This window comes from Nyctereutes procyonoides, unplaced genomic scaffold (genome assembly GCF_905146905.1).
Source record: "Nyctereutes procyonoides isolate TBG_1078 unplaced genomic scaffold, NYPRO_anot_genome, whole genome shotgun sequence".
Classification (NCBI taxonomy): Eukaryota; Metazoa; Chordata; class Mammalia; order Carnivora; family Canidae; genus Nyctereutes; species Nyctereutes procyonoides.
The window spans coordinates 5,914,931-5,942,852 of NW_026575020.1; the positions used below are offsets into that span (position 1 = coordinate 5,914,931).

A 27,922-nucleotide genomic window follows, 5' to 3' on the forward strand; every position below is an offset into this window, starting at 1 on the left:
CTCCGGGAGCTCAGCCCGTCTGCGCTCAAGGCCTTTACCAGGCCAGCCCAATCAGCGGCCAGCTCTCTCCTGCCCCACCCCAATCTCCCTCCCTCCGACCAATCAGCGCACCTCATTCCGCTGCCCGCCCAGCCAACCCGGGCCTTGAAACCAGCGGGCGAATGGGCGCAGGGCGGCCCTTCAACGCTGACCGCCTGGCCAATTGGGGATTCCGCGTGGCCACGGCGGCAGCCAATCGGCAGGGAGCGCGGTGCCGCCGCGGAGAGGTCCGGCCCGAATATCCCTCCGCCTTCCTCCCTCCCTCTCTCTCCCTCCCTGCGAGCCGCCGTTCACTTACCGCCTCCCTTCCTTCTTTCTCCCTCCGCCACCCGAGCACCAGCCGCGCTCTGAGCTACCCCCGGGGTCCCTCCCCCGCCGCCAGTGGAGCAGCTGCTGCCGCCGCCGCCAGCAACAAATTAGGAGGGGGGGAAGGAAGGAAAAGAGGAAGGAAAGGGAGCCGGGGCGACTACCAAGAGGGAGCCGGTGAATGGGCTTGTGGTGACCCCCGCCCCCCACCCCACCCTCCCTTCCCACCCGACCCCCAACCCCCATCCCCAGTTAGAGCCGCCGCCCGAGAGGCCGGACCGTCGTCTTAGGAGGAGTCCCCGCCACCCCCTCCGCCATGGAGCTGATCACCATCCTCGAGAAGACCGTGTCTCCCGGTAGGACGCGGGGGCCGGGGGTCGGGCTGAGGTGACCGGGGGGGGGGGGGGAGGGGAAGCCCTGGCCCCTCTGACCCTGTCCCTTTCCCACTTTCCTTCCCCCCCAGATCGGCTGGAACTGGAAGCGGCGCAGAAGTTCTTGGAGCGTGCGGCCGTGGAAAACCTGGTGCGTGCCACCCCGCCGTCCACCATCCCGCCCGCCGGCCACCCATCCCCTGCGTGTGGGCCTTCCCGCCCTCCCGGAGGCCCAGGCCTCGGGAACCCACCCCGCCCCATCCCGTCCCCCTCCCCCCCACCCCGGTCCAACCTAACCCCGCCATCGGGAAGCCGGTGGGTGTGTCCCGCCCCGGGCCCCGGCAGCTGGCCAATGGCGCGGCGCGCCGGGGTGACTGCCGCCCAATCGCCGCGCGGCTTGAGGGCGGCGGTGCAGCGGGAGGGAGAAAGAGGGAGGGAAGGGAAGTTAGGTTGCGCGGCGCTGCGTGTTCAGCAAGGGTGGGGGTGGGGGAGCCGGGCCTAGGGGCCATGTGGAAGCTCGGCGCCCAGCTACCCGCCCTGTGCTGACCCGGGCCGGCTTCTCTTTCCTGTCCCGTGGCCCTTGTGGTTCTCCCCCCTTACTTCCCAGAGTCTACCCTTTCCTATGCCCCTTGGTACTGTGCTCATGGCCAGGCCTGGCACCCGAGTACCTCCTAACACACTCTGGCAATATTTCTCCCTTTGCTTCCTGGGTATTCGTTTAGAGGATTATTTAGTTTTTGGTTTTTGTTTTTCACTTCGATGGGTAGAGACTGAATCTATACCCATACAGCAGGCTGAGACTCCTCCTTGATCGGGCCTGTTTCCAGATGAAATCACAGAGGAAAGTTCCTCATTATCGTATTTTCAAATTTAAGGGGTATGGAAAAAAACGAAGAGAAATCCGCTAGACTGGGCCTCTGTTTAAAAATGTGGGATGGATTGGTTGAAACAGCCTGTGTACCAGTGTCGTTTCTCTTTGATGTCCCTCTTATGGGGGGAGGGGTTGGGGAGCAGATGGAAGGGTGGATGGTATTTGACATCTTTTAAAGGTAATAGGTAATAAGCCTAAATAACATTGTAACCAAACATGTTCCTTTGTTATCTGGACGAAATGTAAGCAAAAAAGTGACAAGGCTTATTTTATACAAACTGCCTTAAATGACCTTTTTTTTTTTTTTTTTTGGCACTGGTTTTTACTAGTTAGCTTTTTATCCTTATGTTTCTGTAGAAAGGATTTTTTCTGCTAGTAAAGACCAATAATACTTCTATTTGGGATATATTCCTATTTCTGCCTCTGCTCAAAGGCTTTACAAGAAGCCTTTTATTCTATTCCTAACATTTTATCTTCTGACATTCTTAACATTCCTTAGTGGTACATAATTAATAAAACTTTTAAGAATTATCTTCTGTGATTGCAAGACTTGTTAGTGGTAAGAAACTATCTGCTTTTGGTTTTTTCTGTTAACTTCCATTTGGACAGAGCTTTCTGCAGGGAAGATGAATGTGTCTTAAAATTTTTAAACATTTTTGGGGACCTGCGCATCACGGAAGGTTCAGTAAGCTTTTCAGAAATGTACTGTATGTTCAGTGGACAGCTCAAGTTCAGAATGCATGGGAGCCTTTAGCGTGTTAACTGTTGGCTGTTAAATGTAAAATATTTTTTCCTGGCAAATTTGTCTTGGCATTTTTATCTTCTCACTTTCTCTTGTTTCTAATATTAATCACATCTATAAGTCTTTTTTCAGTGTTTCTCTCTCCTTGAACACTTAAAGCTAAAACAGAGGACTAGCCTCCTAAATCTGTTTTAGGCTTGTAAGTATTTATCTCCGTTATCAAAGATTACCTGCCTACATGAGATCAAAAGCCACCCTAATTATTATTCCTTTCAGACTAATTTTTTTAATTTCGAGAAAATTTTACTCTCTACCTGTCTTCACATAATCATTCATTTAACATATTTATTGTTGGGCATTGTTAAATAGAAGAATCCTTTGATTACTAGATTGTCAAACTTAATTTATTTTAGGAGATCTAATATGAAGATTTGAGGACTAAAAATGATGTTCATAGGAAAATCTGTACCTTCTGTAAATGCTGAGGCTGCATGAGAAGATGGATGACTTGTGTACCATGTAACATTTTTATAGGAGTTATGAAGTAGATATTGTAGCATTTTCCAAGATGTTTGTTATATGTTCTAAAAAACTTAAGTTTCCCCCAGTGTTTTGGTGCTCTATAAGGTATTCTTAATTGGTGAAATTCCAAAGATACTTTCATTCACAAACACATTTTCTCTTAATAGCCCACTTTCCTTGTGGAACTGTCCAGAGTGCTGGCAAATCCAGGAAACAGTCAGGTTGCCAGAGTTGCAGCTGGTCTACAAATCAAGAACTCTTTGACATCTAAAGATCCAGATATCAAGGCACAATATCAGCAGAGGTGGCTTGCAATTGATGCTAATGCTCGACGGGAAGTTAAGAATTACGTAAGTAACTTTATTTTCTTTTAAAGTCTTGTTAGCCTCTGGGAACTAGAAACCTCGTCCTCCACCCCACCTCCCCATCCTCTCCTGGACCCCCTAAAAGAAACATCTTGGTCAGTTCTTTTATCATTTACATGGGATAGAGCTGACAGTGTAATACGATTCTGAGACTTAAGCTTCACTTGAAGGAAAAAAAATTGCATTTGACTTAAATTTTTTTCTCAGTTCAGCTTGTCTGTACTCTGCCATCATTTCCCATTAATGAATGCATTGGAATTATTTTCAGAAAACTAAGGTAGGGGCACCTGAGTGGCCCATCAGTTAAGCGTCTACCTTTGGCTCAGATCATGATCACAGGGTCCTGGAATCGAGCTCCCTGCTTAGTGGGAAGTCTGCTTCTGCCTCTGCCCCTCCCCTGTGCTAGTGCTCTCTGATTTGTGAGTGCACGCTCTTTTTCTCTCTCAAATAAAATTTTTTTTTTTTTAAAGCTAAGGTAAACCAGCTTTTTTTTTTTTTTTTTTAATGATAGTCACAGAGAGAGAGAGAGAGAGGCAGAGACACAGGCAGAGTGAGAAGCAGGCTCCATGCACCGGGAGCCCGATATGGGATTCGATCCCGGGTCTCCAGGATCGCGCCCTGGGCCAAAGGCAGGCGCCAAACCGCTGCACCACCCAGGGATCCCGGTAAACCAGCTTTTTAGGGAACTTTAATTGGTTGCCAGAATTTGTAGAATCTCTGGTGACTTGACATAGTATACAAATTGGTTCCCAAACTTGAAGTATGAGAATCAGTTAGGGTATTTGCTAACAATAATATATTTCCAAGCTCCCTCCAGAGATTATGTTTTGTTGGAGTGAGGCTTGGGAATATTTTTTAAATATTCCTGTCTTCCTAAATGATTTTTTTCATTCTCATCAGTCCTGGCTCTTGTTGAACTTGTGCTGTAGATAATTTTCATTGTTTAATGGTTTAGGCATGGCACTATGTGGAGTTTAAAGAGGAGCTAAATGATCTCTTGGGCCTTTTAAGCCAAAGAGTTTGTGAAATAACAATATGATGTTAATGGTGCTTTTTTCTATTTAGTAAATTATGAAAAACTTTCTTTAGGAATATCTGGCTTTTAATCAGGGTGTTCAAAGAGTGGACTGATGAGTTTTAAGGAAAATTGAATGTCCCTTGCTCTGTATCATGGAGGTCATGTGACTGTTGTTGAGTTAAAATCCGTAATTCTAGCTACAGGAAAAGATACTTAGAATACATGGACAAATGTCCTCTGCACTCCCCAGTTAATGAGGTTCTTTAGCAGTCTGTCGTATGTGCATAAGGCATAGAAAATGGTAAGTCAAGCAATTAATCCTTGGTATTTGAGAGGAAACCAACTGGGGGACTCCTAAATGTGTAGTTGCACATGTCATGGTTATACACATCATACTTGCTATTTCCAGGTGTTTGGTAGATTTGTGCCTCTTAGGGCAACAACTTCTCTTTCAAGTTATATACTCTTCTCTCTAGTCTTGTGTGAAGGTACTCATGATTAGGTTTTGAAAGCCAACTTATTTTGAATCTTCTTTGGAATATGTAGAGCAATTTCTGTCCACATTGAGTCTGCTTATGTAAAAACATTTTAATCTTCTCGTAATTTGATATGATTGAGGTTTATTCCATCAGTCAGTTACTGGAAATCTTGGTGCTTGTAGTGCCCATTCACTTTCTTATCTTGCTGAAATTATGCAATAGTAAATGAGATGAGATGTGATTGGAACTGTAATTGACTCTTTTTGGCACATCAGTCTTAAGACTTTTTAAAATTTGAATAAATTAGCGTATGTGTTGTTGAACCCTTCTGCACGAAAGAAAATTAGCAGTTAATCATACCCTTTTTTCCCTTTCACAGCAGCTCTGGTAATGAATACTTTCTCAGGGCTGATGGTTATTTATTTTTTGAAATGTGGGTCTTGGGCACAGTTTAGAGTCACTCCTTTCTCTTATTTCTGGTAATTGACTGTTATCATTAGGGTTACCACCTAGGTTAAAAAAAAAAAAAAACCGACCTTTGTGGTCTGTAAATCACCTCAAGTAATGCTAACTAGGGGTCTTTCAGAAGCAATGTCAAGGAGGAAAGATAAAGATACAGTGGGGTTCAGTGCTATCCACATGTGTACCAGGAGGTGGTGTGGTATATGTAGTATAGAGGCACCCTGACCTGGAGCTCTCAGTCAGACATGGGTTAATACCTGTTCTGCATCTGCTGTTTTAGACTGGTCATCTCATCCCTACCTCCGTGCTCCATGTCTTCCACATAACAGTTTTTCTTAAGAGTCATCCTGGCTCTGGTAACCCTAGAGAGCAAAACTTTCATTTACGATCAATCAGAACAGTTTGTTACTGGGCAGAGCTCTTGTCAGTGGGGGTGGGCAGGGATGATGATATACTGTATGGGGGAAAGATGGGGAGTTCATTATTATTAGCTACAAAGCAGGCTACTAAGTGACCTGACCCAGTCAGCAGAGCTGGCCCGAATATCTGGCAGCTACGCTTTGTCCTGTGTTCATGCCAGGAACAGTTAACTGTTTGCCTTTTGAGTGGACTGGTGATTCTTAGTTCATTGACTGAATTAGCTGATTGTGGTAATGATTAACCTTGGGTCGATTGTGGCTTCATCCTTTATCTGTACCTGTGCCTTTCCCCTTTACATAAATCCTTGTATGATTATCTCTTCAAACAAGACCTGCTTAATGAGAAGCGGATCTCATTTTAATTGACATATCTAACTAGTTCTTGATATCTGTTGATGGTGGAGAGAAGAGTTTTCTGATTCTTGGGCAAACAGAACAAATCCTTCCAGATTGAAAGTTAAATAAGGATTCATTCTTAGGTGTTAGTAACATCAGTAACTTTGTATCTGCATCTAGTGATGTTCCCTGACCAAGGCCTTTGTATGAAAGTCACTGTGGGGTGCTAACCTGTCATTGACCATAGGGAAGAAGGCTTGTTCCACGTTTCATAAGTTGGAACGGGTCTCTTCCTTGAATCAGGCTAGACTATAATCTGTGAATCAGACCCATTTAAATGCCCAGAGTTAGCCTCATTCTGAAGTCCCACATTTTCTATCCACAAAACAAGGCTGTGAACATCCTTCCATTGTACCTCTAGCAAGGAGCCTAGAAGCTTAATTTTGTCTTCTTTGCCTTCTAACATTATCTCCTTCTGACTACTTTCTTATTTTGTTGAACATTGATGTGAGATGTCTGGCTTTGGAGAAGTCCTTTTGGTAGTAGGGAGTGGTTGATTTCTTTTCTAGGCTCTGTAGCAACATTGTGCTGGTGTTGGTTAGTGAAGCTGGTGGTTCTTTTTTTGATAGCGGACTATATTGTATATACCTTTTTCTAATTTTGTGTGTTGCAGAAAATTCAGGCTGATCTAAGAGATGTGGTGGTAGGCAAACATGTTCAAATAGTATTAGTAATTGATACTTTTCATCTTATTTTGTGTGTGTGTGCGCGCAGGTTTTGCAGACTTTGGGCACAGAAACTTACCGGCCTAGTTCTGCCTCACAATGTGTGGCTGGTATTGCTTGTGCAGAGATCCCGGTGAACCAGTGGCCAGAACTCATTCCTCAGCTGGTGGCCAATGTCACAAACCCCAACAGTACAGAGCACATGAAAGAGTCAACATTGGAAGCTATTGGTTACATTTGCCAAGATATAGTAAGTACGGTCTTCTGTATCTAACTTAGATAGCTGATTCCCTCTAGTTGTGACTTGCCTGGTATTAGGATTGTTTTTACGTGATGGAGAAAACCAAGCTACAACAGAGTATTTTGCAAGTAGGACTGCTTTATTTAATCTAGACTTCTGTATTGGGATAGCTAACTGATCCTCACATTGCTAATCATGCCCTAAAGAGAATTGAGGATCACAAGCTCAGAACAAAGAAATCTCTATGCTTGGAGAGGTATAGATTCCAGATTTCTAAAAGAAGATGTGTTCTGTTGTGGAACATCCCTGACCCCGATCCCTTTCTCAAGGTCCTCAGGGTACCATGGATGCTGTCTTCCTTTTTATTTACTATCTCACAGAAACACTATGCCAGCTCTTGCTGTAGTTGGCTTAGCCACTGGAGGCACAGCAGTCTGTGAAATGTAGCCCTCCTGGGACTATGGCTGCTGCTGAGGTTACCACCCTGGTGTCTGATTCCACATATAGACTTGATGAAGCAAAGGAGTCCACACTTGACCTGGACTTAGACTACCTAGGTGTTGTGCCCAGGCATTGATCTTTGGCCTTCAGAAGCTTTACTTCAGTTGATACAGATGGCCTGGAAAAAACATCAGACTGCCCTTTCCCTTTGCACAGAAGGGAGAAGAAAAAGCCAGCATTACCTCATGCCCAGAGTCATTATGCTAGGAAATCAGATGAAGTTGATGAGTTTAACTTGTTTCAGTTCAATTTTGGACTTCAGGCCCTAGGATATTTTGCAGGTGGTTTGTCTCTAAATGGAAATATGTGGAAAAATATCAGAGAAAGTCATGATACTCACTCGAGTGGATTTCACAGTTAAAAGGACTGCTGATTAGTCATGAGCTCATTATTTTACTCACTGCACTTCTCTGCTTGTTTCAGGACCCAGAGCAGCTACAGGATAAATCCAATGAGATTCTGACTGCCATAATCCAGGGGATGAGGAAAGAAGAGCCCAGTAATAATGTGAAGCTGGCGGCTACAAATGCACTCCTGAACTCATTGGAGTTCACCAAAGCAAACTTTGACAAAGAGGTAAGTCTCTTTTGACAAAAAGACATAGGTTTGGAAGGTAAGGAGTAAGAGTTAAATGAAAGTTGTTTTTTTGTTGTTGCTTTTTTTAAGTTTGTGGCTTAGAAAGTACCATCTGGTTTAGGTGCACTCATTTCCATTCTAGTTAAGATTTGTGTTGTGTGAGAAGTGACTGTGGAGTAGGTGTCTGCTGTTTCTCATGAGGCTTTGTGGGAAAATGTGATCTGAAGTGTTTCTAAGCTTAGGTTTTTACTCTTGCAGTTCAAAATGTGGGTATGCTCTGGGATTTAAAACAAACAAACAAAAAAAACAACAAATTGGGGCACTGGAGTGGCTTAGTCAGTTGAACTTCCGACTCTTGGTTTTGGCTCAGATCATGATCTCAGGGTTGTGAGATCAAGCCCCATGGAGAGCTCTGTTCCCAGCAGCTGTGCGTGGAGTCTACTTGAGACTCCCTCTCCTTCCCCCCTCTGCCCCTCTCTCCACTTATGTACCTGCATTTTCTCTTTCTCCCTCAAATAAATAAAATCTTAAACACAGAAGTTGTAGAGCTTTTTAAAAATAAAAAAGGGCTGGCTGGCTTGGTTGGTGTGCATATAACTTGATCCTTGGGTTGGGGTCTTGAGTTCTGGTCCCTTGTTGGGCATAGAATTTTTAGTTTGAAAGATCTTATTTATTTATTTATTTATTTATTTATTTATTTATGTATTTATGTATTTATTTATTTATTTAGACAGAGCAAAAGAGGGGTGATGGTGGTGGCAGAGTGAAAGGGAGAAGCAGGATCCCTGCTGAGCAGGGATCCTGATGTAGAGCTCGGTCCCAGGACCATGGGATCATGACCTGAGCCAAAGACAGATGCTTAACCAACTGAGCCACCCAGGCACCCTGGGCTTAGAGTTTGATTTTAAAAAAATTGTAGAAGTTGTGGGCTAATTAACTCCTTGGAAGATGCTTTTGAAAATTAATATATAAACAAAGCTTATCTTGTCTGAAAATATTTCCGCCTATTACTTATTCGTGTTAAAATCTACAATGACATTAAGTTTACCATTTTAAGCATTTTTAAGTGTATAGTTCAGTAGTGTTCAGCATATTCATGTTGTTTTGCAGCCAGTCTCTAGAAATTTTTCATTTTGTAAAACTGAAACTATTTGCATAGAACCAACTCCCTCTTTTCCCCTTCCCAGGCCCTGGCAACTTTTTTACATTCTGTTTCTATGAATCTGATTACACTAGATACGTTATTTAAGTGTAAGCAATCATACAGTATTTGATTTTTTTATGACTGGCTTATTTCACAAAGCATAATATCTTGGGTTCATACATGTAGCCTATGTCAGAATTTCCCTTTTCAGGCTGAATAACATTTTGTTTTGTGTATATACCACATTTTGTTTATCCGTTCATCTGTCTGTGGACTTTTGGGTTGCTTCCTTTCATCTTCTGACTCTTGTGAATAATGCTGCTATGAATGTAGGTGGACAAATAGATCTTTGAGGCCCTCCTTTTAGTTCCCTTGGGTCTATCATCAAGTGGAATCACTGGATTGTATGTGATCTGCAAGTATTTTTCTATACTTGTTGACACTTTAGCTGTGCTTTTTGCCATTTCTTGGTCTTACTGTGGACAAAGTAGGGAGGTCTAAGAAGCCAAAGCAAATTGTAATTCTAATTGCTTAGAAAACAGACTTTTTCCTTTTAGATTTCAGAAGACTTAGGATAGTAGCAAATCACTTCATTGTTGTGTTCTCTTGTGTCTTACCATGATTGGTGGGGATTTGCCACCTCCCAGGAAACAAATTTTTAAGTAAAGCAGATGTTTCGAATTCTCTTAGATTTTAAATATAAAGAAATGGGTTTTCCTAATGTAGGGTTGTGGGTTTTTTTTTTTTTAACCATTTATATTTAAACCCTGTGACCTACATTTTCCTGTCTACTTCCTTCTTGGAGTCTTGTTAGTGAAGATCATTTTGGGGATTAAAAGATTAGGGACTGGGATGCCCGGTGGCTCAGCGGTTGGGTGTTTGCCTTCGGCTTAGGGCATGATCCCGGGTTCCCAGGATCGAGTCTTGCATCGGGCTCCCTGCCTGGAGACTGCTTCTCTCTGTGTGTATCTCTCATGAATAAATACATAAAATCTTTAAAAAAAAAAAAAATAGGGACCTCTTTAGAGGGCAGGTCATATAGTAGGGACTGTGTCAGGGAAAAGCTGCTTGATTGGTTCATGGTTACGGGCTGATGGGGAGTGCAAGGTTTTCTCTGAAGAGAATAGTCTAGCAATCTTCATATATATGTTGTACTCTTCTTATTATCTTTTACTTTTATTCTTCCTGCAGTCCGAAAGGCACTTTATTATGCAGGTGGTCTGTGAAGCCACACAGTGTCCGGATACAAGGGTAAGTGTGAGTTCATATGAAAAATCCATCTCTCGGAAATGCCATTTCTAGCATAGTAGTTTGAAATGCTGGGAATCAGGTAACATCAGAAATAAGGTTTGACTAATACTGATCTTCATAAAAGAGAGGAAAATTGTACTTAGTTAACATAATGGAAGTTATGTCCTCTGAAAAGATTTAAGGAAGAAATGGTTTTTGATCACCCTTGCTACTTAATTGCTGTAAGTTATACAAGTGATTGTTTTTCATTGTAGCCATTGGAATAGGTTTACTGTTGCTGTACTTAAACCTTGATCCTCCAAACAGATGGGACTAACATCTAGTCTGAATAGCATTCCTGAGTTTAGCCCTCCATAGGTTCCAGAGGCACCTTTAAAGAGAAAAGAAAAATAAACAAGGATGGTGAAAAAAAATTTAAGAGATTAATTTTGAAGAAATGTTGACATAACCCAAATGTACCTCAGTTGGCCCTTTAGATTACTGACCCATTTGTGTGATGTAGTTCTCTTTGTCAGACTACATTATTAATCCCTTTTTTTTTTTTTTTTTTTTTTTTTGTAAAAGGTACGAGTGGCTGCCTTACAGAATCTGGTAAAGATAATGTCATTGTATTATCAGTATATGGAGACGTATATGGGTCCTGCTCTTTTTGCTGTAAGTATTTCTATTTTATGTATGTTAGCATGTAGCTAGTTGCAAAGCCCATCATTCTTGATGTTTTGTCATTTCTGTAATTTTTTTACTTAGTATTACGAAACCAAGGAAATTCCTTGAGTCTGAGTGTTATGTTTAAGCCATCAGTAATGTGCCAAAAAGACTTGGGCTTCCTTTGTGGTGGGGAAGAGTGTATTTTAAAAATCTATTTTCTGTTTCTACCTTTCATTCAGACCTAGCTTTCATAAATGTACATTTTTGACACTTGAATGTCTGTGGTTGAAAATGGAGGTCTAACTTGAACCAGCACTTACTTGGTGTCTGGTATGTCATTTTTTTTTCCTTTCCCTCTAAAGATCACAATTGAAGCAATGAAAAGTGACATTGATGAAGTGGCCCTACAAGGGATAGAATTCTGGTCCAATGTGTGTGATGAGGAAATGGACTTGGCCATTGAGGCTTCCGAGGTGAGCCTGGGAGAGAGTTGGTGCAGCAGGAGAATTATTTGTCTGACATAGCTCCCTTTTGGGTATTCAGCTCCTCTGAGAAAGCTTTATTCTGCATGGGCTTAGAGGGCATCTCCATTTGTAGAGCTTTTGCTTTCTCTGCTAGCCAGAGCCCCTCAGGAGAGAGACAGACCCATAATGAAGCATTTCATGCTTTACCAATCAGCCAGACGTGATTTATTATAAGTGTTGATGTTACTACCATGAACACAAGGGGGCAGCAGGCAGTCACAATTTAACAAGGTGACGTCCAACGCTGAGTTATTTCCTTTTGGAAGTCCTCATGCAAGCATGGGATGCATAATTGACAGCTTACTAACTCTGGTGAAGGAATTCATTATAGACAAAGGGGCTAGGTCTGCACTTTGTAATCTTTGAACTCAAGCTTTTTTTCCAGCCTTAATCGTCTTGCACACTTTTAAGAACCAGTTTTATTTTTGGCATCATTACGTAAACTTAGTACATCTCTTGATCCAAAGGTTAGTTAGATGACAGCTTCTTAATATGAATTGAGCTTGTGAAAAAGGAATGTAGTTCTTAAGGTTGCCTTGGTCCTTTAAGGTAGAAGATATGTATGGCCTAAAAGAATCTCATTGAAGTAGACCAAAGAAATGAGTGCCTCCAAAGATCACAGCAAATGTTACATTTGCTCTGTGTATTTCTGTACAAACCCCTGGGCAGCTCTCATTGTATGCCTCTAGTACCAGCCTGTTTGCTGCTGTCCAGAATTTGCTTTTATGTTTCTCCTCAGGCAGCAGAACAAGGACGACCCCCTGAGCACACCAGCAAGTTTTATGCCAAGGGAGCACTACAGTACCTGGTGCCAATCCTCACACAGACACTAACTAAACAGGTGAGTTACCTCACAAATCTAGCAGGGTAAGCCATGAGATATTATTGAGGGTTGGTTTGCTGTGGAACAATTTCCATGAAGGAACTCAGCAACTCGTTAGCTGGTTCATGTTTTGTTATAGATGACCGGGAAGAGCCGAGCTGGATCTCTTAAGATCCTCTAGGCTCTCGGTTGTTTGCGAAGGAGAGCTGGGTCTGAATGTTTCAGCCTTAGTTGTGAACAAGCTACACACGCTGATTCCTGAGTGCTGTACCATGTCCAAAGTAATGCAGGAGACATGTGCTATTAAAGTTGGAGTAAAGAACGGTTAGTAAGAGGTATGTGGTAGTTTTAGGCCATTCAAGTATCTGCTAATATTTGGATTATTTTCAAGAGTTCACAGTATGTATATACATTTAAAATCTTGATGAGGTTAGATAAGAATTATTCTGGAGGTGCCTGAGTGGCTCAGTCTGTTAAGCATTGAACTCTTGATTTTTGGCTCCGGTCATGATCTCAGAGTCGTGAGATCAAGCCCGCGTCAGGCTCCATGCTTGGTGTGGAACCTGCTTGAGATTACCCCACCCCCACCCCCCGTCCCCCTGCACATGGGTATGCACTGTCTCAAAAACAAAACAAAACCAAAAAAAAGAATTACTCTGATTCTTCTGTGATCGTTAACATCAATGAGATTCAGGACAAAATAAAAATAACAGGACTTCATGAAGATTTGAATCTAATGGGTAAATATAGAAATTCTTTTATGTGAAGTATATCTTGGTTGTCATTCTCTTTTGACTTTAGGCATCAGAGTTTTCCTTGGTATGGTGTTTGGAAAGATTCTTCGGTATAACAATCTCAAAAGATATAAGTAAAGATATATTTGGTTTGAAATGGACTGGGTGTCCTCTCATTTTCATATCCTGGTTCAGTTTTACAGTTATTTCTTGTGTCTTTCAACCTCAGTATCTTCACTTTTGTATATTGTGGTTTTCGTATTTGGAAACAAATCATTCTTTAGGTATATAATATTCTGAAGCAGCATAAGGCAACCTGCTTTTTTTTTTTTTTTTAAGATTTTATTTATTCATTCATGAGTGAGAGACAGAGACACAAGGAGAGGGAGAAGCAGGCTCCCCAAGGGGAGCCTGATGCAGGACTCAATCCCAGGACTCTGGGATAACGACCTGAGCCAAAGGTGCTCAACCACTGAGCCACTCAGGCACCCCAAGGCAGCCTACTTTTGAATTATTAGGTAGTACGGGTAGCCACAATAAGGAAGATGAACCTTGAGTTCTAGTTTCAGGGAAGATCTGAATGGAATCTTTTTTTCCGTTTAACTTCCTGTTGAACTGTAATAGTCACTAGCACACCAGGAGCCAGGAGCCACCTCATGCCTTCATCTTCCTCATTCATTCCCTCCCCTTTACCACCACAGATTATTTTATTAATTTTGGACTTCGTAGAACTGGAATCATACAGCATATCTTCCTCTTCTGCCTTTTGCTTTCTATATGTTCAAGTTTCATCCTTCTTGTTGCACATAGTGAACTTGGTTCATCTTGTTGTATACTAAGTAGGACTTGCCTCCGTATGCATCTTACTTACCAAAGTCCATGCTGTGATGAATCTTTGTGGAAGAAATTAAAATATAAGGGTTTTATATTATATTTATATCTCTCAAACTTAAGTTCCAATAACATTTGGGAGTAGTCAGAAGACCTTTTGAGTTAGTAATTCTCTTATTTTGAATTACAGTGATTATTTGAACATAAATTTAACTAGTGCCAAACTCTCTTGTCAGGATGAGAATGATGATGACGATGACTGGAACCCCTGCAAAGCAGCAGGCGTCTGCCTCATGCTCCTGGCCACCTGCTGTGAAGATGACATCGTCCCACATGTCCTCCCCTTCATTAAAGAACACATCAAGAACCCTGATTGGCGGTACCGGGATGCAGCAGTCATGGCTTTTGGCTGTATCTTGGAAGGACCAGAGCCCAATCAGCTCAAACCACTAGTTATCCAGGTGAAGCTGAGGAAGTTTTAGGGTGGAAAGTGGAGTATTTATTGTTTGAACTTTTTCCTTGAAAGTGTGCCTCTATTTTAAAAACAAAACTATACATAGTCACGCACCAAATTTATTTTGGATTGTTATTTGCTGTCAGTAAAGGAATGATAAGGTGTGTTTCTTGACTCTTTAAAATTATTATTACAAAAGTCATGACTTGAAAATTTCAGAAAAGGCTGAAAAGAAAAAGTCACTTTTAATCCCATTGCCTAGGAATAGCATTATTAACTCTTAGTATTTATCTGTGTAGCAGTGTTCTGTGTGCATATATGTATGCGCAACAGGATAGAGTTCTCAGTGGCCAGTAGTCTTAAAACTTATTTTTTCACTTACTGCTATATCATTAACTTTCCCCATAATTCTTAGCAATGTGATGGTTTTGTCCATAAGACAAAATGATATCTATGTAATGAAAACTATTGTGAAAATGCTGTTTATTTTACTATTACAAGTGATACAAGAGTCCATTGTAATGTGTTTTTAGTGTATGGAACTCAGCCTTTTGAAATACAGCCAGATGCCATCACAGCTGCATCTAGATGCATCACCTGAGTGATTCAGTAAAAGGCTGATAAAAGCATTCATACTAGACTCTTAATAAGATTCTATGCTGGGATTTGGTGAAGAGAGGACTGTTTCACCTTTTCACTTTTTACGATTTTATTTATTTGACAGAGCGCACAAACACACAAGTAGAGGGAGTCTGGCAGGCAGAGGGAAAGGGAGAAACAGGCTCCCTGTAGACCAAGGAGCCCAATAGCAGGGCTTGGTCCCAGGACCCTGAAATCATGACTGGAGCTAAGGTGCTTCTCACTTTGATTTTATTATACTTTTGGGTATATGACAGTCTTTTAAAATGACAAACTATATTGGTGCTTTGGGTTAAAACCCAACCATCAAGGGACGTCTGGCCCGGCTCAGTTGGAAGAGCATGCACCTCTTGGTCTAGGGATTGTGAGTTGGAGCCCCACATTGGGTATAGAGATTATTTAAATAAAACTTTTAGAAATCGTGACTATCAGTATTTCCGTTTCAGTCAACATGAATTTTAATCTTTGCTTTGCTCTGCTAATAACTGCTGTATTTGCAGGCTATGCCCACCCTAATAGAATTAATGAAAGACCCCAGTGTAGTTGTTCGAGATACAACTGCGTGGACTGTGGGCCGAATTTGTGAACTGCTCCCTGAAGCTGCCATCAATGATGTCTACTTGACTCCCCTGCTGCAGTGTCTGATTGAGGGCCTCAGTGCTGAACCCCGAGTGGCTTCAAATGTGTGCTGGGTAAGGGCTTTTCTTCGCGCTGAGATAACGGAGCAGGGCTGAGCCCTTGGCAAGAACATAGGACGTTTGGGAGAGAAATGGGTCTACCTCACTGGAAGGCCTTTTCTGAATAGCATCTCCTTCCTAATTTCTTTACTTAAAATGTGGAGGAATGCCAATTGCATGAGCCAGTGGAGCTGTTGACTCATGGTGACTGGTTCCCAAACCACTTAGAACAGTCATACTAACCCATTGGGAAAACCATCAGGACCTGGTTTTCTTCCTTCAGTTGACCGGGGACAAGAAATTTTGATTAAGTTAGAGGGTTGCTGGCTACAAAAAGTACCATTGCTGAGAAGGGGGCAAAAGAGAAGGAAGGTAGGCGGCCCAAGTGCTGAGTCAGTACAGGCTGAAGGTTCACTAGGGACCTTTGAGGGTGTGGGGGAGGAAGTTGAGATAAGGAAGGGGAGTGGGGCTAAAAGCCTTTCTGTAAGTGGAAAAAGAAGTAGTGGCCAGTGTGTGGTAGATGAAAGTACTCTGCAGCTGAGAGAGTTGGGATGGGACAAACAATATAAATAAATAAATACTTAATTTTAAGGATGTCTATGAAGAGATGATCTTGAGATGACCTTGACAGAAAAAGTTGAGGATTTGTTAGCATCGATTTATTCATAGATCAATTGGAAAGGAACACTGCCCGTGGTGTGTTAAGGAAAAATGAGGTTATCCTGGGGTAGGGTTCTTTTCAGGACTAATACTAATAACTCTGTCTGGATTTAAGGCCTTCTCTAGTCTGGCTGAAGCTGCTTATGAAGCTGCAGATGTGGCTGATGATCAGGAAGAACCAGCTACCTATTGCTTATCTTCTTCTTTTGAACTCATAGTTCAGAAGCTCCTGGAGACCACAGACAGGTGACGGATACTACACAGAAACGGGGGGTATCTGCATCCTGCTCCTTCTGCCGTGTGTGAGGGGCACGTAATCTAATCCTGGGAACATAGTACTAGGAAGCATTAAAAGAATCCTATAGTAGATGATTTGTTTAAGTAAGAGAAAGGGACTCCTAGCTGGCTCAGTCATTAGAGCATGCAGCTCCTGATCTTGGAGTCGTGAGTTCAGGCCCCATGTTGGGCTTAGGGATTACTTTTAAATAAAAAGAGAGAGACTCTAGAAAATAGTCTGTAGACTATGTCTACATTAGAATGTTCACCTTAAGGCAGCCCCAGTGGCCCAGTGGTTTAGCGCCGCCTTCAGCCCAGGGCGTGATCCTGGAAAAAAAAGAATGTTCAGCTATACAAGTAAAGTCAGAAAACAGTTATATAAGAAGGAATTGATTTGGGGCGCTTGGATGGCTCAGTTGGTTAAGCCTCCAACTCTTGATTTCAGCTCAGGTCATGATCTCACAGTGGTGGGATCAAGCCATGCATCAGGCTCCAAGCTGAGTGTGGAGCCTGCTTAGGATTCTCTCTCCCTGTTCCCTGCCTACTTTCTCTCTCTCTCCTAAAAAAAGGTGAGAGGGATTAATCTAGAGAGGTCCCTTCATTTTGCTATGTCTACAGTTAGCTGAATTATTTGATTATAGTATAAGAAAAATAGCTTCCATGAATTTTTTAAGATTTTATTCATTTGAGGGAGAGAGAAGCAGACTCCCCCCCACTGAGCCGGAAGCCCAATGCAGGGCTCCACCCTAGGACCCAGAGATTATGACCTGAGCAGAAGGCAGATGCTTAACTAACGGAGCCACCCAAGCACCCCAACACTTTTGATAATAGATGAAGAATATGGCATTAAATACAATTATTTTGTAAATGAGTTTTTTTGAAGTTTTTTGAGGTTTTTTTTTTTTTTTTTTAAGTAATCTCTACACCCAGTGTGAGGCTCAAACACAGCCCCAAGATCAAGAGTCATGTGTTCCACCAACTAAGTCAGCCAAGAGCCCCTGAAATGTAGTTTTAACAGATTGTAAGTTGGGACAACCTTTAATTATTTTGGTTTTGGCTCAAAAGAAACCATTAGGGAAAAGGCTGGGTATAAACTCTTCATGCTTAACCAGTTCTATGTCTACTTCTCTGATCAAAGTTCTGTATAATAGTATCTCAAAGATGAATGAAGAAAGTTGAGCTATCTTTTTCTTAGCATGTCAGGCATCCTTGTCGGTTGTCCACATGAGTGCTTCAGCTTTTTAAACTAATTTTTCCCCCATAATTTTAGTCCCATTTCCACAGAGCCATTCTAAAGTGTAACCAAGCCTGGAAATCCATAGTAAATAGAGCCATTGGCTCAGTAGTTGAAAATTTGGTTCCTGGTTGTATTGTGTTGCCAAACTCCAACCATATTTACAACTGTATTGGTTTCTAGATTCCTTATTTTCTGTGAGACAAGATTTACGTCATAACAACTCTATTCTTTTTCGGGTAAGACTTTTAGATTGTTGTTGTGTGTTCTTTACAGACCTGATGGACACCAGAACAACCTGAGGAGTTCTGCATATGAATCTCTGATGGAAATTGTGAAAAACAGTGCCAAGGATTGTTATCCCGCGGTTCAGAAAACTACTCTGGTTATCATGGAGCGACTGCAGCAGGTGCTTCAGATGGAGGTGAGGCTGGTGTGAGGCTGGTGTGGCGGGGGCATATGCTCTCTTGGTGGTATTGACGTTTACGTGGAAGTATGTATTTTTTCAGAAAGATAGAAGGTTTATACAAAATATTCCCACTAAAAATCTGCTTTGCTCATCCCAATTTACTCCTACACGCATCACAGCATACACATATGTAAGTTTTTTATTTCCGACATTAGCATCAGTAAAGATTATTTAATGGTCCTGGCAAACCCAGCAAAAACAGAAGCACTAAAGGAGTTTAGAACTCTTTTAGAGGGTGTTTATTCAGAATATGACGATGTTCTTTTCCTTGTAGTCCCACATCCAGAGCACATCCGACAGGATCCAATTCAATGACCTTCAGTCTTTGCTTTGTGCCACTCTTCAGGTATGATGGTGCTTTATCACTTACTGATGCTGATCAGAAACTCTTTTCAAAAGGTCTTCATCTGTGGTTGATTGGGAGAGAGATTTTTTATTTTCCTTTCTTCTTTGTCCATAAAGACAGACTTTGTCTTTTGCAGTGTAGGGAAGGCAACTACTTGGTTTGTGACAGTCCTCCCAGCTGTACAGCTATTTTGTGCTGGCAGCTTCTAGTCTTTGGTTTTTATTGGGTTGTCCAAATGTAGCCCAGTCAGATCTGATTCCCAGCTGCGGTTCACTCAGCTAAAAATATAGCCTTGAGTTTCTATCATCATATTCTGAAACAGTTCCTACTGGAAACTTTATTAAAATTTAAATCCTTTATGGTACCTGTTGTTCAGAATAGACTTTTGAGGGGAGGCTGGAAAAACTAAAATCACTCCTCATTCATGACTGGACTCCTGGATGAAGTGACTGAGGTGCTGTTCCCCTTTTTACCAAACCCTAGAACTTGTCTATCGCTTAGGGGGATACTAGGTTTTAGTATTGAGTGATGCTAACTTGGTCATCTTCCCTGTACATCTCCCTTCTCTTTCTTACCCAAACGTAAAAAAAAAAAAAAACAGTCTGTTTTTAATATCTTGACTGTTAAGATCTTTCCTTAGTCATCAAATACAGGAATGATCTGGTAACATTAGTTGAAACAGATTAAAGAGTAAGGAGGGAGGTGTGAGGAATATTGAATTAGGGGAATTCAGGTTGGCTTTATTTTACCAGAACTGTTTCTTGACCGTCATCAGTAAATAAGATACAGGAAGGATTGCTTTCTTGTTTTATGAGTAAGAACTATATAACCTGTCCTTCTTTAAAGCTGAAAGAAATTCAACTGCCTTTCCAGAAGACTAGAATATGGAGACTGCTCATGGGTGTGTCAGACATAAATGAAATGGAGAAGAGATAGCTTTATGTACCATGGTAGTTTATCTTGTGTTCATTCTGAATTGGGAAATAGAAGGGATATTAAAATGTATGTTTTGTTGCAGAAGATTTACACTGTGAAAGCTTTTGAGCACAAAAAGTGTGTTTGTTTGGCCCTTCCAAAAAAAAGTCACAGGGCTTAATTGATTTTTTAGAAAGATATATATATATATATATATATATATATATATCATTCTGATTGGAGGGTTTGGAATCAACAGATCCTGAACTCTTGTTCACTTCACAGAATGTTCTCCGGAAAGTACAACATCAAGATGCTTTGCAGATCTCTGATGTGGTCATGGCCTCCCTGTTGAGGATGTTCCAAAGCACAGCTGGGTCTGGGGGAGTGCAAGAGGATGCCCTAATGGCAGTTAGCACACTGGTGGAAGGTCAGTGAGCCAAAATCGGGCAGGGAATGTCTTTAGAATGTAAGAGTTTCCAGCAGCCATGGGGCACTTTTGATCACAGAAAGCATGGTCCCGTCTTCTCTTTTACTGAGGCATGACTTGAGGGCAAAATTGGATTGAATGTAAGTGTAAATTTATGCACAAGTGCCCTGCTGTTCTCCTTGAAATAAATGGAGAGCCAGCCGCAACTCAGATTGACGAGTTTTTTGGGGAAAACAGTTATCATCTACCTCTTATTTGTTGGTTTCCTTTTTCCTCTGAAAGTCTACTTGCTTTATTGAGATTTGGCTCCTTTCCAAGGATAGAGGAAACAAAGGTTTCTATTTTCTTCTTGGCACTTGGTACCTCCTGGTTCGGGTTATAATACTTTGAACTTCCATGTTGACACATCCTCATGCTCCATATGGGATGGAGTGAAAAACTGAGAGTTCTAAGAATTAACTGGTCTTCTGGTTGTTCTATGTTTGACTCTACAAAATCGCGTTGGGGAATCCATGTCTGCTTAAGATTCTTTGAAGGGCCGTTAGAAGCACATTAAAGAGCTCTTAAGAAACCTGAGATGCTTCTTCAGGGTTGGCCTGGATGGTGTATGACCAAAGCTGTTACCTGAGGACCAGACCTATTTCTAGCATTAGGAGCATATGTTCAACTGAGAGTTGATCTGGCCACATGTAACTACCCTGATAGGGCACAGAGGTTCACTTTGGCTCCTGGAGTGGCTAATTGAGCAAAAAGTCCAGTCTGCTTTCCCTGGCTAGCTTGTTAAAATAAGTCCTTGATGGAATTGCCCAAGGATGGACCCTGTTTTAAAGCTGGCCGCCAGAGAAGACATGTTGTGTAAACAGATGAAGGAGGTAGCCAAAGAGGCAGTGTTATTAGCTCATCCAATTCAAAATTAACCCTTGAGAAAAAAAACCCTTGGTTGGCTGGTTGGGTTTAGCCAAAGTGAAATCCCACTCTAGAGATTTGGCATTATCTTCAGGACATAAGAGTTAGGCCCTTCTAGCACTTAGGAATTTGACTTGTCTGAGATAACCTGTCTTCATGATAGAATCCACAGTTAACTTAGACTTCACCTGCCCAACCTGTTGAGTGGAATAAATATGTTTTGAGAGAGCAGGCATGGTTATTTTTGCTCACTTCTGTGATACCCTGTGATGCTAATAGTTTGTTTCTTTACAGTGTTGGGTGGTGAATTCCTAAAGTACATGGAGGCCTTTAAACCCTTCCTGGGCATTGGATTGAAAAATTATGCTGAGTACCAGGTAATCTATGCTTTTTAAAAGGATATTTATATTCTTTATATTCTTATTTATTCCTGATAACTACCTCATGGTTCAAAGTCCAGGTAGTCTCTGTATTGTCCCCAGCTGTGGAACTAAAAGTAGCCCATAAAAAGCAGGATATTAGATGCCCCAACCTAGCACCCTGAAAAAAGGTTTTTTTCCCTTTTTTTTTTTTTAAACCACTGAGCTCTTGTCATCATCATTCCCAGTGAATATTGTCATTTCTGTCCCTTCTTAATAATATCTTGAAGAGTCTTCACTCTTTTTCTGCTGTATGGATTGTTAAAATGAAGTCGGGGTGCCTAGGTACCTCCTCAGTTGGTTAAGCATCTGAGTCTTGATCTCAGGGTTTTTATTTTTTTTTTTATTTTTTTATTTTTTTTAAATTTTTATTTATTTATGATAGTCACAGAGAGAGAGAGAGAGAGGCACAGAGACATAGGCAGAGGGAGAAGCAGGCTCCATGCACCGGGAGCCCGATGTGGGATTCGATCCCGGGTCTCCAGGATCGCGCCCTGGGCCAAAGGCAGGCGCCAAACCGCTGCGCCACCCAGGGATCCCCAATCTCAGGGTTTTTAAGTTCAAGCCTGCGATGGGTTCTACACTGTGCATGGGGCCTACTTTAACTTATTTGAGGAGGAAGATGTGTTTTTTTCTTCAGCTCTAGGCTCAAGTAATAAAGGACCAGCTGCCAAATAAAAATAATGGCCTTATCCTGCAGGTGGCCTTTTCTGTTTCGGAGATCATTTCCTTGACTCTTTGCAGGTTTGTTTGGCAGCTGTGGGCTTAGTGGGAGACTTATGCCGAGCTCTGCAGTCCAACATCTTACCTTTCTGTGATGAGGTGATGCAGCTCCTGCTGGAAAACCTGGGGGTGAGTGTCTACACACATAGTCTAATTTACTAGCGTTTGAAGAAATTGGGAAAGATGATTAAAAACGAAGTGAGGGCACAGACGGGTTGCCAGGATGTTGGCCTTAGCCTCATGAAGAAAATTATTCATTTTCACAATGTGATTCTACAAAGTAAGGTTGTAAAATTAACTAAAGGAAGGCATGAGCAATACGTGGAACAGGGTGGGCAGGAAGGCCAGTAAAATATATGTGTAGTTCCTCTGTCCAGAGATAGCCACTGTTAATTTTTGGGTATGTCCTTAAGGTCTGTACGGTGTATTAGTAGTTTTATTATTTTAAAAATGTTTCTTTAACCTTTAGACAGAATATTTTGGCTTTAATTAATTTGATTTCCCTCTTTTTCTCTCCTGCCCTGGTCAGAATGAAAATGTCCACAGGTCTGTGAAACCACAGATTCTGTCAGTGTTTGGTGATATTGCTCTTGCTATTGGTGGAGAGTTTAAAAAATATCTAGAGGTTGTCTTGAATACTCTTCAGCAGGCCTCCCAAGCCCAGGTGGACAAGGTGAGCTTAAAGTTGTCTTTTATGTCCAGCCCTGATGGGATGAATGGGATTTCTGACAATCCTACAACTAAAGGCTCTTGGTATAATGGAGATTCTGTTTTGTCTTTTACAGTCAGACTATGACATGGTAGACTACCTGAATGAGCTAAGAGAAGGTTGCTTGGAGGCCTATACCGGAATTGTCCAGGGATTGAAGGGAGACCAGGAAAACGTGCACCGTTGAGTATAAAACCCAGTGGACTTAGTCCAGAGTTCATGTAGCCAAATGGGCTGTGTCTTTGGTTCTGTAGTTTATGAACTAGCACCTATTGCTTAGAAGAAGGGGAGAAGGAGAAGGAACGGTACCCTCATGAAGAAAGTAGCTTTGGAAGAGTATCCAAAGATATAGTCTTTGCTATTTCAGCCCTGCTTCCTCTACTTTGTCTTACCTTTCTTGAGCACCATAAGGAATGGGATCCAGCAAGGCTATTGGTGCTAGTCATATCAACATGAGCCCTGAGTGGCAGTTGTTTAACATATACACACCACACATACACACTTCCAGTGCAGTTGAATTAAAGAATTGAGAGAGCACATTTCCTCTCCCACATGATGTTTCTGTTATTGATTGGGGAAATATTTGTCCTTTACCTCTTTTGATGTCATGGGCTTAAAGGGGAGGTTCCATTTGTTATTTCTATGCTTATAATAAGAGGAGCATCTGCCTCTTTTGTTAGCGTGAAGGATGACCTCTTGATTTGAGGAATAGTTTGATATAACTATATGCAACTAATTCTCCAGCCTAAACCTGCCTAATCGGGGTAATATATTTGGAAATTTTGGAATGGGGTATATAGTCCTACCAAAGGTGGGGCAGCTTCATCAGACCTTTTTTTTCTATTATAGCGGATGTCATGCTGGTACAACCCAGAGTAGAATTTATTCTGTCTTTCATTGACCACATTGCTGGAGATGAGGATCATACAGACGGAGTAGTAGCTTGTGCTGCTGGACTGATAGGGTAGGTTATATCCTATTTCCAACAGCTGAATAGAACTTCTCGTAGAAAATGAGAAGACCTGTGGTAAAGAACTTTTGAGAGTAGCCTAAATGGTAATTAACCACTTATTTGGTATGGCTATTTCTTTAATAGAATCCATGGTGTCCTGTTTCAAGTTCTCACAGGTGATCATTCATTCTAGACCTTAGCTCTAGTCTCATCCCAGACCCTCCAGATTTCTAACTTCTCTTCGGTAAAGTCTGTAAACTGAATTCTCAGAGGTATAGAAGTAGCATCAGATGTGTGTCCATCCCATATTCTGAGATTGGTCAACACATTGCCTATGTTTAGCTTCCCCTATTGAAAGTTTCTGAGAGATCATTAGAAGAACCACGAATTAGTTGTGGACCTCAGGGTAAGTCATCCTGTCTCTTTAGACCTCATTTTTCACGTCTTTAGAGATCAGGTGCTTGACTTCCCCTAAAATTTCTTCCAACTTTAAAAGCTAGGCGAATCCTAGGAGACCCACAATTACCTTAGCACTGGCTTGAAACAGGAAAGCAGGATGAGGCCAGGAGCTCATTTAGGTGTGTTTATTTTGCACAGGGACTTGTGTACAGCATTTGGAAAGGATGTACTGAAATTAGTAGAAGCTAGGCCAATGATCCATGAACTGTTAACAGAAGGACGGAGATCGAAGACTAACAAAGCAAAAACCCTTGCTACATGGGCAACAAAAGAACTGAGGAAACTGAAGAACCAAGCTTGGTAAGAGCTTGTCCCCACTGCCCTCTTGTCTTCCACTTTCTCGGGGAGGAGGCACAGTTTCTTCAGACTGTTCCAACAAGGGATGCCTTTCTCTTGGTGTTTTGTTTTGTACTCTCTCCCATTTAAGTGCTTTTGAGCCAAGCCTTAGTTCCTTAGGCTTGTACTAGTGGAGGGGTTGGGCATCCTCAGTATTTCCTTGAGCCAAGTGTTTGATTCCTCTTGGTGATGAAGAACAGAACTTACGTAACTAGAAGTCAGTGAAGTCCCCAACTGATTTTGGGCTCTAATAAAGTTATTGGTAATGGTATTTTCCCAGAATTCTCTTTTCTACTCTCTATTCCCTTCCTCCTGCTCTTTACTTTTTTTTTTTTCTGCAATGCTTTTAGGCATTGTGTGGCTCTGCAGAAGATGTCCCAAGTCAAGAGTTGTCTGACCCCTACTTTTATATGTAGTTTTAATTTATTCTCCTTTCACATGCTCATTCTCTTAACTCCATAGATCTCAGTAAAACACTATTTTGAGTTTTATCTTTTTAGTGTCCCTGCCACCTTCTAACATAGGTGCTAATGAGAGCAGGTAGTTGGCACATAGGAATACAAGAAAAATAATCCTTGAGAAGTTGACAGATTCATTTTGGGCTTATGAGCATTTGATTGTGGGAATCAGAAAAGCATTTGGCTCTCCTGGTTATCTGTGATCTCAGAAGTTGACCTGTTTTCCATCTGTTTTTAGATCTGTTACCATTGGGATGATAACCTGAGACCCCCACTGGAAATCTCCAATCTTTTGAAAAACCCGGAAGTGAGGAGTGTGCACGGATGCTGAATGTTTGGGAATGAGAGGATGAGTGAGTGAGGCTTGAAAACACACCACATTGAAAATCCTGCCACAGCAGCAGCCGCAGCCGCCAACAGCAGCGCTGTTAGTGAGCTAAGTAAGCACTGACTTCGTAGAAAACCATTACGTCGGCCATCTTGGAAAAGAGAAAAACGATGGATTTACTTGCTTAGAAAAGAAAGTTATCTCTTCCCAGGAGAGGCTAGAACTAGCTTTTCTGTCTTTTGGCCGGTGCCGAGTGGAGTGACTGGTTTGGGAGAGGAGGAGGGACTGGGTTCAGCTGTGGTGCTTTGTTGTAAAAGGCAGCCTGCCCTTTGCTACTGATAAGAAAGATGGAGCCTGGGTCTCAAGCCCACCTTTGGTGTACCTTTGCCACACGGTACTGTATGCGTGCCGGCTAAAAGGAGGGTTGAGGGATTCTTTACAGTCTGAGAATGAGTGTGTGTGAGTGAGGCGGTATCCACATTCTCAACTTCAAGTCATTGCAGTTTCTTTTTCCCAGAAAAAAGGGGTTAGATGTTGCATTTCATAAAACTAACCGAAGTTCTGTCTACTGATGCAGCACAAGAGATGTGTAAAAAAAAAAAAAAAAAGAAAAAAAAAGGAAAGACGCTCTTTAGGTTTTTGTTTTGTTTTTTTTTTTGTTTTGTTTTGTTTTTTTGTTTTTTAATTGTCTTCTAGGGAAAACACTGACGAATGGTCAGAGCTCCCGTATCCTGATCTTTTCATCAAGGCGCCTTTCCTAATAATATGGTTCAACTGTGAATGTAGAAGTGGGGGGGAGGGGGGAGAAAAAGAAAACTCTGGAGTTAGAGGATCTAGAACAAATTAAAATACAATTGTCACAAAAATAACGCAAACTTCAAAAACAAAAGAAAGCCACAATCCAAACAAACCAAAATTTAGATGCTCAGAATTGGCAGCATGAAAGAGAAGTTCTCTCCTAATATGTATCGTGATAGTCTGAACACCCCCAGAAAATTGTGCCAAAGAGTTTAGAAAACAAATATACAATAAAAGTAAACACACACACACATACACACACACACACACACAGAAAACTTCAGGTAACTATTTTGGATTGCAAACGATAAATTTAATGTTCAAACAATCTGATAAAATAACCATTTGGAAACTGCTTGGCCTTCTGTTCTCTTTTATTTGATTGACTACAATGCGGTATTGGTCTCTTGCTGCACTTCAAAACCAACTAACCAAGAAAACAAAAAAGTATATATATGCACATACACACATATATATATACTAGAACTCTTGTGATGAGAATGGCACTTGAAAAGGGTTTTATTTTTCCACTGAAGGTGAAGATTTAAAGTGGTGTCAAACATTCCCCTGGTCACACACACTAATATATTTTTTAAAGTGTGATGTGCTATGAGAACCATAAATGAGACTAAGTTATTTTCCCTTTTACAAGGGAACAGGGCACCCTGAATTTTGGTTTTAGAATCTTTCAGCAATAAGGAGGGATATAAGTGAGCTTTGATCCCCTTTTGGTTTTGCAGTTACTGAGTTTTTGCTGGCATTTTGAATACGCTGCTTTCAAAAACCCCAAGGAAGATTTTTAATTGCTTCCTGGTATTGGGAGGATTAAAACACAAGACCTTAAATTCCCACTATCATTTCTATTCTAGCAAAAAATGTGGGCTTATGTTTTTCTCTTTGCCATTTCCCCTTCCCTGTCCAAGCCTTCCATTCATAAGTGGGATTGGCTCAGTTCTCATCCATATGGCAGCATCTCTAATAGCTCTTGTACAGGGTATCAGATATTGTGCCTTTTGGTGCCAGGTTCAAAGTCAAGTGCCGATCTATGAACCAGTGTACAAAAAAAAAAAGTGTTTGAAGGAAAGACTCCATTGTGAATAGAGTTTGCACCACCTCCTAAGCCCAACAATGAAGAGACTTGACCCTCTAATGCCTTGTTGAAATTTTAGCTGTTTCTTGAAGGAGAGGATGATATACTAACCATTCCTGATAGGTAGGGGTTGGTCAGGGCTTAGGGAGGGGGCAGGAATATTGGGGAGAAAAAAATCTGATCATTCCTCAGTGCTACCCATTTCTGTCCTGTGTGGGCTGCTTAGCTAGACAGCAGGAGAATAAAGTACACCGAGAACCATAATGGAAACAAAACCTTCCGTGTGTTTTGTCATGTTTTGTTCCAGGGAAGCAGTTGACAAGTGCTGTTAATGCTTTCTCCCAGATCCATCCAATGATGGAGAAGAGGAAAGGGGGGCTGGTTGGACTGTGGTCTTGGTGCCTTGCAGGCGTCCCACACTGGCTATGCATTTAATCCTCTCTCCCAGTTACCTTTGGCCAGTGGGTTTTCCAGAGTGGGGATTTGTCCTTAATCAGTTGTACCACCTAAGGCAACTGGATGCAAAAACACATTCTGTGCACTCACTGGGCCTTCCCCACCCTAGTCTTGGCACATTCCTTCAAGAATGTAGTTACCGTCTGCTTGGGAAGATGTCAGTGCAAATGTGAAGAAAATGGGCATCAGACTAGGCTTTGGTGTGCCACAAGTGGCAGCTGCCTATATCAATTACAATTACATTTATTAATTTTGCTTTT

The 27,922-nt window shown here is 41.7% G+C and overlaps 1 protein-coding gene across 1 annotated transcript; it reads left to right on the forward strand.

Annotated features, from left to right (window-relative positions):
• The first annotated feature begins 560 nt into the window (after nt 1-560).
• On the forward strand, nt 561-26,471 carry KPNB1 (karyopherin subunit beta 1). The gene is made up of 22 exons (XM_055326434.1): nt 561-701; nt 809-867; nt 3,019-3,201; nt 6,705-6,905; nt 7,821-7,973; nt 10,309-10,368; nt 10,933-11,022; nt 11,379-11,489; nt 12,280-12,381; nt 14,165-14,389; nt 15,522-15,713; nt 16,474-16,604; nt 18,145-18,292; nt 18,612-18,683; nt 19,884-20,028; nt 21,229-21,311; nt 22,098-22,205; nt 22,606-22,749; nt 22,862-22,967; nt 23,635-23,749; nt 24,335-24,496; nt 25,229-26,471. Coding segments are annotated over exons 1-22 (2,631 nt in total). The 5' UTR covers nt 561-661; the 3' UTR covers nt 25,230-26,471.
• Nucleotides 26,472-27,922: the final 1,451 nt, after the last annotated feature.